General features: G+C 39.8%; 1 protein-coding gene and 1 pseudogene across 15 annotated transcripts in view; both read right to left on the minus strand.

Annotated features, from left to right (window-relative positions):
* Window positions 1–13,169, minus strand: part of RIMS2 (regulating synaptic membrane exocytosis 2) — a 575,734-nt gene that overhangs the window by 442,535 nt on the left and 120,030 nt on the right. For all 15 annotated transcript variants that reach the window (XM_075549390.1, XM_075549379.1, XM_075549382.1 and 12 more), the window contains one exon: window positions 12,341–12,551. In XM_075549390.1, coding sequence (XP_075405505.1) covers window positions 12,341–12,551 — 211 coding nt within the window. The remainder of the gene's footprint in view (window positions 1–12,340; window positions 12,552–13,169) is intronic.
* LOC142448683 (small ribosomal subunit protein eS6-like) lies at window positions 2,868–3,705 on the minus strand (annotated as a pseudogene).

A 13,169-nucleotide genomic window follows, 5' to 3' on the forward strand; every position in this document is an offset into this window, starting at 1 on the left:
TTGATTACACAATTGACCAGCGGTTCTCAACCTGTGTGTGGGTCGAACGACCCTTTCACAGGGGTTGTTTGATTCATAACAGTAGCAAAATGGCAGAGATGAAGTAGCCATGAAAATAATTTTATGGGTGGGGGGTCACCACGACCTGAGGAACTGTATGAAAGGGTCGCAGCCTGAGGAAGGTTGAGAACCACTGCAACAGACTATCAGTGTCATGGTTCCAGTCTTACTGTGTTAATATAGTGCTTCTACGTCAGTCAATATATTTTAAAGAACTTGCTAAGAAGTTCTCTCTTAATCTCATTTCTTAAGAGGGTCTGTGCAAATATAAATACCACATGTTTCTGTAATAATTTAACAAAAATCCCTCCAGATTCTTTATCCCACAAACCTAAATAGTGGTTTCAGTGACTTTTTTTTAAAGGCAGTGGGAGGGAGGGAGATAAAACTGAAATGGACCGAAAGTCTTTAGTGACAAACAAGTTCATTTCAAACCAATAAAAATAATTTTTCTTCTTTTATAACAATGATAAGCATAGTTCATTCTGCCTTAAATCTGATAAGGTATTGAGTGAAAAGTTCGTTTCTGTTACATTTCTGTTAAGCAATACAAATCTGAAATTGTGTACTTAGTAATTTTTGAAACTAGATAACCTATTAAGCAGCTGCGTGGATAGGCTTCAACCTAAGAAACGTAAGAGCCACTCTGAGGCTGGCCCAGGGCTGGACGGGGTTTCGTTCAGTTGTAGGCTGGGATGATCTTGAGTCGGGACTGACTTGAGAGCACTTAACAATAACAAAAGTAAAAGAAATAAAAATCAAATTCGCCCTACTTGGAAACATAACATGATTCTCATTATAATTACCTTAATGCCTTTTCGATTAACGTCAGCATCTAAATGGGGCTCCAAATAGTTCTTAGAAAAATGGAATTTAAAAATAATGGAATATTTTTCACAAACTTTTTGTATGATTACAAAATAATCTCTTCTTTATAAAGTCATTATTTTTTCATTTGACCAGCGTACAACTTTTATTTATGAAAAGGTATCATCTAACAGGAAATAAATGGAGGCAATACTTCATAAGCGCTTGTTGCATTGGGACTTCCATCTATCATGAACCTCATGTTTCTCTCTGCATCTTAACTGTACCTCAAGATAATTGGTTATTTTTAAGGATGGGTCCACATGGATGAGCTTAGAAATTAAAACCAAAAGTTTATTTTATCTTGGTCTCTCAGGAGATTACAAAAGCAATTTCTAAGTAGCTTTATGAATAAGTTTTAAGTCACCTAGTTATTATATTCCATAAGAATAGTCTGCCCAGGTTTCACTCTTCTTACTCCTTTGAGGGTATAATAAATCAGATAAATGTATTTAGCCCCTAGAGACATCAAGAGCTTCCTTCTCTAAGGCAACTGAGCATAGGTCTGATGATTTAAGAAGAGAAATTGAACTCAATATTCTTTTCATTTGGAATACAGACAACCTTTACATATATCAACCAAAGAAAAATGCTTTCCCATATTAACAAAAAGTTTCTTGTGATAAGTCTCATACCTGAAGGACAATATAAAAAAATTAATAGGAAAAAACCAGGGTTGTCTTCCTTGAGCTAAAATCTAGATTACTTTTTTATTTCCCTGACAATTCCTCATCAAATATAAAACACAAAACAGAGAAGAGAGGAGGCAAAAAAAGGAATACTGCTCCACCTCCTGCCTTCACAGTATACAATGATCACAATATAATAGATTTTCAAGGGGCATTCCAACTTTTCACTAAAGTTTAATTTATTGATTCAGCTGTTCAACATAAAGGGACAGTGCATTAGAAACTAAGAAATATATTTTCTAACAAGTACATTATAACCAGACATAATTGGGGACTTTTGTTTCTAGCTAAAATCTGAGGCTAAATTTGTCCTGCCTAAAAACAAACGGGGGGGGGCAGATAAAACGGATAAAAAATTATTTTTAAGACACTGCACACCAGGCCTCAGTGAACAGTGGAGCCAAACTAGATAAAACACTAAAATTTTCTCAGTTTATTGCTTTGAGAGACTTCGAGGCAGCAGCATAGTAAGGGGAAACTGAGGCAGAACCTAGCAAACTTCCTGAGTTGAAGAGAAAGAGTTCAGAATCTGAAGAGGCTACAGCTAGACTTAATGGAACAGGTTACCATTACCAAGGAGAAGAAATCTGCAGAAAGAGAACTCTCCAAATCTTCCAATGGCCCCCGCTACGTATTTAGCTAATGTGCCACCTGTGCATGGTTATGGAACACCCCAGAGCAGGAAGTGAACCTTCTCAAAAGATTAGAGGGAAAGATAGCCATTCCTACCAGCCTGCCTTGCAAACTCTCATTAGGTAAAGTAGCTTGCCTCAGTTGAAAGAGAATAGTGAGTGTTAAACTGTGCAGTCCCAAATCTGCCTAATAAATCATAAAAGCAAGATATAAAAGAATAAGGTGGGTTCTACATAATGTTTAATAAGATTTATAGGAATACAAAAATATCCATCACTCAACAAAGTAAAATGTACAATGCCTGTCATTTAACCTAAAAGACTCGGCATGCAAGGGTCAAAGACACACATCCCATGCTGCGAATAACCTATCAAAATCTACCATGAATTGACAAAGAGGTTAGAATTAGCAGAACAGGTAATCACATCACTTATTAAAACTGTATCCTAGGTGTTCATAAAGATAAGTAGAGGCATGGAAGATATTTTTTTAAATCCCAAATTGAACTTCTAGAGGTAAAAATGATACTGAGTGGTATCAACAGCAGATTTGACAAAAGAAAAGATTAGTGAACTAAAGCATAGCCAAGTATCCAAAATGAAACAAAAATAAATAAAATTTCTTTTTTTTTTTTTCACTAGATGAGCTTATTTATTCCAGGCTCTTTCATTTCTGACTGGACTCAGACTTGGAGGTAGAAGCCCTCAGCGAGGACAGCCTCCGTCGCTTGGCAATCTGCTCCTGCCGCTTCTCCTTGGCCTCCTTCGTTCTCTTGGCCAAAAGCTTGGCATATTCGGCGGCCTCCTCCTCGTTTTTCTTGGTGCGCTGCTTCTTCAGGGCAATGCGCCGGCGCTTGTGCTGCAGGACCCGCGGAGTCACAAGACGCTGAATCTTGGGCGCTTTGGTCCTAGATTTCTTGCCCTCTTTGTTCAGTGGCTTTCTCACAACGTACTGGCGGACGTCATCTTCTTTAGCGAGATTGAAGAGTTTGCGGATTCTGCTGGCTCTTTTGGGCCCCAGGCAACGAGGCACAGTTGTGTCAGTAAGTCCTGGGATATCTTTCTCCCCTTTCTTTACAATAACCAAGTTGAGAACGCTCAGATTGGCATCCACAATGCACCCCCGGACAGATTTGCGCTTCCTCTCCCCAGTTCTCCGTGGTCTGTAGCAGGAGTGCCCCTTACTCAGCAGCAGGCGGACACGGCCGTGGGTCAAGACACCTTGCTTCATGGGAAAAACCTTGCTTGTCATTCCCGCCGCTAATGCGGACGACATAGCCCTTCCATTCATCGCCCAGCGCCTCCCCGGCGACCTCCGTGGCCATTCGCTTCTCATAAAAGGTGCGAAGTTTGCGTTCATCATCCACTTCAATGAGTTTCTGGCAGCCAGTGGCTGGGAAGGAGATGTTCAGCTTCATGGTGAAGCACCCGACCGCCTCCGCGACGCCACGGAAAAGAGACTAAATAAAATTTCTTTTAATGAAAACAACCGAAGTGAGCTGTAGGACGTCCAAATATATAGGTAATTAGAGTTTCTGAATGAGAAGAGAGACATTAAAGAAAGCCAAGGCCAACAACAACAAAAAATAATGTAGAAAATGGATGCATAAGCAATTGACGTGAAGAAAGCTGATGCTGCCCGGCTATCAAAAGATATAGCATCCGGGGTCCTAAAGGCTTGAAGATAAACATGCGGCCATCTAGCTGGGAAGCAACAAAGGCCACATGTAAGAAGCATACCAGCCTGTGTGAACATGAGGTGTTGATGGGATCAGGTATCAGGCATCAAAGACCCAGAACAAAAAATCATATCAATGTGAATGAGAGGGGGTGCAGTGTAGAGACCCAAAGCCCATCTGTAGACAATTGGACATCCCTTACAGAAGGGTCACTAGAAAGAGACGAGCCAGCCAGAAACATTCAATTTTCCTCTAGCTCTTTAATGTCCCCCCAACCCCCCCGCCGCCCAACTATCATGATCCCTCCCAATTCTACCTTATAAATCTGGCTAGACCAGAGGATTTACACTGGAACAGATAGGAACTGGAAACAGAGGGAATCCAGGACAGATAAACCCCTCAGGACCAATAATGAGAGTAGAGCTACCAGGAGAGTAAGGGGAAGGTGGGGAGACAAAGGGGGAACCAATCACAATGATCAATCTATAACGCCCTCCCAGAGGGATAGACAACAGAAAAGTGGGTGATGAGAAATTTCAGTTTAAGACATGAAAAAATGATAATAATTTATAATGATATTGGTAACATAGGTAAAAATTAATGTCTAATATCAATAACATAAAACATAAGAGGGCTTCAAATATCTTCCCATGAACTTTTTGAAGCTGCTTTTACACTAATAATAATAGACATTCGTAGCTATGAAGTTGATGCTAACGCATAGCAACCCTGGAAGGCCAAGTGGGACTAGCCCTGTGAGTTACTGCAACTGTAAATATTTACAGGAGTGAAGAGCTTCGACTTTCTCCTATAACCACTGCACCATACACTAATACCACTGTCTGAAAGTCTGTGTGTGTTCTCATGCTATACATGAAGGGGTATAATACTGGTTGAAGCTTGACTACAGTATGTTCACAAAATGTGTACTTTCTCAAGTACAATTACTAAAATAGAGCAAAGAATTATAGGTAATAAGCCTAAAAAGGAGAGAAAATAAAATAATAAAATAAAATTAATACTTTATTAATCAAAAAACAAACAAGAAAAATAAGCTAACAACAGGAGAGACCAACAGAAAACAAAACAAATATGATGCACTCAAACCTAACCATATCAACAATTAAATTAAATGTAAATGGTCTTAACAGTTATTAAAAGGCAGATGGTGTCATACAGGATAAAATCACAAATTCTAACTATTCAATGACTGTAATAAAAGCTCTTTAAATACATCGACAATGATAACATGAAAGAAGACTAGGAAAAGCTATCGCATGCTGATACTACTCAATACAAAAGTGAAATGACCATATTAAAATAAGACTAGGATATATTATCAGAAATAAGTCACTTCATAATGATAAAGAAGTCATCTAAAAAAGAAGATATGATATTAGGTTCTGTCCAGTCACAGTAAAAGCCAGAATAAAACATTACCCAATCCTGCACCTCTCTCAATAGTATTGTTGGAGCTCATTGTGATAGCCGCTATGCCAATCCATTTCTTCAATGGTCTGCCTCTTTTTCACTAACACTCTCCTAGGGACGGAGTCCTCTTGATAATATGTCCAAAGTACATGAGCAATGTCTTGCCATCCACCTAAGGGAGATTCTGCCTAGACTTCCTCCAGGACAGACTTCCTTGTTCTTCTACCCGTCCACCATATTTTCCATATTCTTTGCAAATGCCATAATCAAAGGCATCAATTCTTCTGAGGTATTCCTTGGGCACTGCCTACCTTTCACATGCATATGAGACGAACTGCCATGCTTGCCTCTCAAAAACATAGTAACCCCCTGTGGGCTTCCAAGACTGTAACTGTTGACCAGAATAGAAAACCCAGCTCTCTCCAGCAGAGCTTGTGGTGGTTTTGAACTGGAGACCATGTGGATCGCAGCCCAGCTGGTAACCACTACACTACCAGGGCTCCTTATAGCTTAGTTCACGAGTAGATGAGTCCTCCAAGAGCCATCTTTGCTCTTTGTAACTCTCAAAAGAGGTCATAGGAGCAGATTTGCTCATTCCCATCAATAGTTTGGTTTCTTGACTGTTGCTTCCCTGATCATTAAGTGTGGGTTCAAGTGGGATGAAATCCTTGGCAACATTGATCTTTTCCTCATTTATTCTATTGGTCCAGTTATGTGTGGTTTTGTTATTTTTACACTGAGTTGTAATCCATAGTGAAGACTATAGTCTTTGATCTTCATCAGTAAGTGTTTCAAGTCCTTTTGGCTTTCAGCAGTCAAGGCTGTGTCATTTGTGTATCGAGGTTGTTAATGAGCCTTCCTCTAATGATGATACTGGGTTCTTCAGATAGTCCAGTTTCCTGGATTATTTCCTCAGCATACAGACTGAAGAAGGATGGTGAAAAGATTCAACCCTGACACACATACCTTTTCTGATTTTACAACGTGCAGTCTCCCCTTGTTCTGCTTGAATGGCTGCTGGTTGGTCTATGTAAAGCGTTCACAGGAGCACAATGGAATGTTCTGGAATTCCCCTTCTTCACAATATTACCCATAGTTTGTTATGATCCAACCAGTCAAATGACTTTGCATAAAATGCAAGTAAACATTATTCTGGTATCTGTCCTCATGCTACTTCCTCTTCAGAGCCCACCTTGAATGTCTGGTAGCCCCTGTTGATGCACTGCTGCAGCCACTTTTAAAGTCATCAAAATTTTACTTCCATGTGACATGAAGACATGGCTTGATAATTTCTACATTCTACTGGGTCACCTTACTTTGTAACAGACACAAATATGGATCTTTTCCAGTCGATTGGCCAGGTAGCTGTCTTCCAAGTTTCTAGACATAGCCTAGTGCTTCTAGCACTGCATCACTGTACTGAAACATTTCAATTGGTAGTTCATCAATTCTCAGAGCCTATTTTTGGCCAATCCCTTCAGTGTAGCCACCCCAGAAAAAGGTGGTGCCGGAGAGTGAGGACGCAAGCCAAGTGAGCCCAGAATACATTGCTATGGCCAAATGTGTCCAGAGTATGCAAGCGGGCCCACAGGACAGATTACTATTTTCAAGCCATGAAATCTGTGTCAAACTTGATCTAGACTCCTTCTTCCCTTCCAATTTCTTCCTTTAGATTAGGAACATCTACCTTGTGCCTAGCACACACTGTTTTTCGTAGTCTAGGTTTCATGAATCTACAAATAGAGAGGAATTTTGCTCCTGGGTGGATCATACCCAGTTCCTCATCCAGGCCTGATTTAAGCTTTTTAAAAGATAAAATATTAGACTTAGAGTTAATGGTGGAATGAGTTAAGACTTTTGGTGGATGCTGGGATGGGGTAACTGGATTTTACACATGGAGAGGACATGATGCGGAGGGAAGGCAGAGCATGAAATGTTTGGGATTAAATTTTCCCAAAAAGATATGTTGAAGCAAAGTAGGATCTTTGAAGATGTCATTAGTTAACATGAAATCATACCAAATCAGAGTGGGTCCTAAGACAATCTGAGTCAGGCTCTTAACCACCACAACACAAAAATCCTATCCCATTGCCATCAAATCTATTGGAACTTTGTGTTACAGAGTAGAGTCACTGAAGGGTTTCCTTGGCAGTTATCTTTACAGAAGTAGAGTGCCAGGTCTTTCCTCCACAGGGCAGTTGGTGAGTCCAAACCACCAACCATTGGGTTCATAATTAAGTGCAGACCATTTGCATCACCCAGGGGTTCTAAAAGAGACACAAATATAAACAGACAGAGGTGACTCTATATTGTGTGCATGAGCTGCAAGTTAAGGAACGCCTGGAAATAACATATGGCAGGAGAGACCAGAAAAGATCTTCCCTTGGAAACTTTAGAAAACATGGTCCCACCAACAAATTAATTCATACTACTATCTTCCAGAACAGTGAGAAAATGCATTTCTCTTCTTACACGTCACCCAATATGTGGTACTAAGTTAAGATGCTGTTAAAATTTTAACACAATGGACAAAGAATTAAATGGACATTTCTATAATATATTCCAATGAAGCAGGAACAGATGCTCAACATGATTAGATGCAAATCAAAGTCTCAATGAAATACCACTTCACAACCAATAGATGACCATTGTCCAAAGAATTTTACATGGGACACATGAAAAAGTTGATGGGCAAAAGCTGTTAAATAAGTGCGTTTATAACAACAACTAAGGAGCGCGGCTGTGGCGGCTTGGGCACGAACACCTCATGGGACTTGGTTCCTCAGCATGAGACAAGCTAATTCACTGCTTACAAACATGCCTAGTGCTTCTGTTCCACCTCTTATTTCATTGCACAGTGCCTGGGTTCTTGAGAACTTACAACTGGTCTCTAAGCACCCAGAACAATGGAAGAAGTGGAATCAGGGTTAGGAGGAAGATTGGAATGTGTGGCTAAAGGCCTCCAAGAACAACCACCTCTTTTGCCATGAGATCACAGTATGGGGTGGTGACAAGCTACCATTCATACCAGCTAACATTCATGACTGTTTTGATCAAAAATTCCATAGAAAAATTCAGATCTGAGATTCACAACAAAATTTCAAATTCTCATAGAATCCAGGCTTTATGGAGCTATACAGGGTGGATGAATTTCTGAAACTACTGCCCTGTGATATCTTTAAACCTTAAACCAAAACTATCCCCTAAATTCATCTTAAAAGATAACTAGGGATTAGCTAAGAACCCCTGGTGGCAGAGTGGGCTACATAAAGGGTGGCTAACTGAAGGCCGGCTTCCCCATGAGAGAAAGAGGGGCCTTCTAAAGAGTGACTGCCACAGGGGCAGTTCTACTCTGTCCTGTAGGCTCACAATGCATCGGCACGGACCTTATGGGAATAAATTTGCTTTGGTTGTGAATAGTTTAACAAAAATACCTGTAACAGGTCTGTCTCAAGCATTAGGTTGTTTGAAGAATTACATACATGGGATCAAATTGGAACGGACTCTTGGAAAGATTATATATAAACCTGGGTCAACAGTGTATGTTAATGAGTAACAACTCAGAAAGAGAGTGAGAATGATTGAACAATTCAAAGAAGGTAATTAACATTACTAAATTATACATGTGAAAATAATGTGAAGAAGGATGATGGTGAAAGAGGAACTCCTCTTGCTGATGGAAATGTAAAACTGTGCAGCCACTGCAAAAAATAGTTTGGTAGCTCCTCAAAAATTTAAACATGGAATATAACCTAGCAGGACCACTCCTACGTCTAGACCTCAAAGATTTGAAATCAGGGACTGAAACAGATTCTGGAACATGAATGTTCATTGCGGCACTGTTCCTAATAAAAAACTATAAACAATCTGAATGTCTACCAACAAATAAACAAAATATAGAGTACACAGACCAATGAATATTATGGCATCATAAAAAGAATAGAATTGAATCTTGAAAAGATAATGCCAAGTGAAATAAGCCAGACACAAATATATGATTCCATTTATGTGAAATATCTAAAATATCTAAACTAGGCAAGTTCATAGACACAAAAAGCAGAATGTTATCAGGGGCTAAGAGTAGGTTGAGAGACTAACTTTTGTCTAATTGGGTACAGAATTTCCAGTTGAGATCATGAAAGTTTTAGAAATAGTTACAGTTGTCCAATATTCTAAAAATAGTTAATGCCACTTAATAGTGCACTTAAAAATTATTAAAATGGCGAACTATTTTATATGTTATATTAAAATGGCAAACTATTTTATATGTTATATTAAAATGGCAAACTATTTTATATGTTGAGATAGTTAACATTTATTGTGCCAACATGGCCAATGAACACATGAGATTAATTGAAGGGCGGAGAGATAAATGGCTTGGCGAGCCTCACCTCTCTTGATCTTTGATCATCAGACCAGTGTGCAGCTGCCTGCTTGTTCTATGCCTCAATTTGCAAGCTACACTACCTGTGGGACACTGTAGACTGTGTCGCTATAATTTGAGGTTCCTTCAAGACCTGCTTCGCCACACTATTGGAATTTACATCTCTTGAGCTGGGGACTGTTGGTGACCTGCCTTGCTGTTTGCTGCCTGTGCCCGGATAGCCGCAATTGCTCTATAGAGGACTATCCAGCGGCCCTCAAGACTTGAAGGACTGCGAGGGTCTCACAACTTTCTCACAGGAGTGAGTTGCACTGAGCCATTTGTACTGCTTTATAATTTAATTAACTGTTTATTTCTTATGTTATCTATCTATATAAATATATATAAAATCATTAGCCTTCTGGTTTTGTTTCTCTAGAAAACCATGTCTAACCCATATGTACTTTACAAAAATAAATAAAATCACTTTAAATCAGTTTACTTCACTATATTAATGAACAAACACATAACATGCATGCTTGAGCTCAACAGAGGCAGGAAGAGCATCTGACAAAGTCCAACAGCCATTCCCTGTTTTAAAAGTCAAGCATCTACAAAGTAAGTCTAGATGGCATCGAGTGAACTAATGAAATGCTGACTGCTTTGCCTTTAGGCTTAAGAACAACACAAGGATGTCTGATCCTACCACTTCTACTCAGAATTGTTACTGAAGTGTTCAGCCCATGCAATCAAACAAGGAGGAGGAAAACAAACAAGCATGCTCTGGTAAACTAGCTGGAGACACTGGGAGTAGGAAATAAATCAAAAAGATTAGTCCTAGGCAAAACAAGAAATTAAAACCAGGAGGGAAAATGGCAACAAAAGGGGAAACAAAATCACATAGGGTTAAGAAATTCCCTCTAATTTTTGAGGGACTTTAGAGTATTTAGCGGAGTCCCTGGGTGAATGCAAATGGTTACCCAAAAAGTTGAAATTTGAGGAAATCTCGAAAAAAAATGCAATCTTTGTCAACATCAGTCTTTGTGGAACACATTTCTACTTTGACACACATGGGCTTAATCAGAATCAATTGGAGGCCAACTGATTAATGTATTGTGGTAGCTACATAATTTAGTGTCAACTTGAGAGGATTACGAGTGAAGGGATGGAGTCTGGCCTGTTAATCAAGCTATAACCGATGAGGCCTCTGTGTGGACATGGCCTTCTCCTGAGAATTTTGGGAACTCAGGCATTTTCCTCCTTGGAAGTGGGAGAGACTCTCTCTCTCTCTCTCTGTTCACTCCCTGGGAGACTTTGTAGCTGATAAGACACATTGAACTGTGCTAGTGCCCTAACCTGGAGAAGACACTTAAAGACCCTTGCCAGTGCTGAGATGCTTACAATGCCACTGGACCCACAAGACTTTGCACCCACTGGCCTGCGATCTTCCTGCATTCAGCGTCATTGCATGTGTTTCGTGAGTCTGCAGAGGACTTTATAGATTGGTATTGGATATATGGGCTAATAGTGGACTTATGGACTTGATATGGACTGGACTGGGCTGGGATGTTTTCAACTGCTCTTGTATACAAACCTCTTATACACATATGTGTGTCCATGAATTTGTTTCTCTAGTCTACCCAGACTAACACATGTATTTACAAATATCAACTTCCTATTTAAAAACTACCTAAGTCAAGTGGATGCTACCTTACTGACAAGAAGATAAATGTGAGTTCTAAGGAGGGTAAGGAGACAAACTCCTAGCTGGCATAGTGGTTACACATTGGGCTGCTAACCATGCTACCACTGAACCCACCAACTAGTCCACAGGAGAAAGACTAGGTTTTTACTCCCATAGAGAATTACAGTCTCAGAGACCACAGAAGCAGTTCTACCCTGTCCTAGAGCATCACTATAAGTCAGAGTGGGCACAATAGCAGTGAGTTTGGTTTTTCGCTAATTTTATCAAATCATTCCTTGGGTATCATTATTGTAATCCCTATAGTAGATGTATAAACTATAAAACACCAGTACAAGTGGGGAACACTTTCTTAACACATTTCTTTCTTCATAGTCTGGGTGGGGTGGGGCGTAGAACCAGACTCATTGCTTTCACATCAATTTTGACTCATAAAACCCTATAGGGCAGGCGTAACTGCCTCAAACTCTGACTTGCAGTTAGCAGGCCAATGAGTTAACACAGGTGCTAAGAGTCACAAAGAGCAGCTCTACGAAGTCTGTAAAATATGTGTAGTAATGGGAAAAGAAGAGTCACAGTTGTGACAGTCATCATTTGTGACTTTGAGAATGAACTTTGGTCTCTCGTCTGAGTGTTCTGCACCTGTAAACAAAGGAATTGGAACAACTGCATTTCTCTCATATCCTTTGAAAGTCTAAAAACTACCGTTCTAAACAAAAGTATGAGCTAAATGAAACGGTGAAGCAATCTTCTTAATTCAGTTTGGAAAGTAAAAAGCTTTAGAATGAAGATACTAGAGAAGGTGCTTTGCTCTTTGGCTCATCTAATAACAACAGCAACCATCTCCGTACTTTGACTAGCAGTCTGCTTATCTCGAAGACAGTTGGTGCATGTAGTAATGTAAATCATGTCTGTACCTTGTTTGAACGCAAGGACACTCGTCCTCCACAGCGAGCACAGAACTTGGTTTGGCAATACGAACAGTTATGGCCGCAGCCATCGGCAAACTTTGTTTTGTGGCAGATACCACAGGTTGGGGCATCCCCCTTTTGCTCTTGCTGTTGCTGGGATTCTTCTCCCATCTTCTTGACCTGCTCCTTATACATTTCGAACTGTTGGTGCAGTTTTCTGCGAAGAAAAACAGAGTTTTAAAATTGGTTTCCTGGTGGGCTCAGAAAAATAGTCATCACCACAAACCACAGCTGCATACAAGAATTCCAAACAATTCAGAAAAGTGGGTGAAGGGAGACATCGGGGCCAAAAAAAAAGAATTCCAAACAATTCATAGAGTAAGAACAAAATAATAAAAATGTAGCTTGCTAATTATAAAAGAGCATCTTATAGTCCATCATATCATAAAAGTGCTGAGACTACTCTGTCTTCTCAAATGAATGTCCACTTAAGAGTCAATGCATATGTTTATGGAGATATTTGCATATAATTTTTAAATCTCTACCATTTATAACATACAGTCAATCATAGGCTCTAAGATGTTTACAATGTTACTTTTCAACAGTTTAGCTCCTGAAACACACACTGCCATTGAGTGATGCAAATTCATATAGACAGCCTCATATTTCTACCTCAGAGCGGCTGGTGGGTTTGAACCACCAACCTTGGGACCTTGTGGTTAGCAGTCCAACGTTTACCCAATAGCAACACCAGGGCTCCAGCTTCTGAAATGGAGCTAATTTGTCTTACAGTCACTGCCATTAAGTCAATTCCGATTCACAGCGACCCCATAGG

Source organism: Tenrec ecaudatus, chromosome 5 (assembly GCF_050624435.1).
Source record: "Tenrec ecaudatus isolate mTenEca1 chromosome 5, mTenEca1.hap1, whole genome shotgun sequence".
Taxonomy (NCBI): domain Eukaryota; kingdom Metazoa; phylum Chordata; class Mammalia; order Afrosoricida; family Tenrecidae; genus Tenrec; species Tenrec ecaudatus.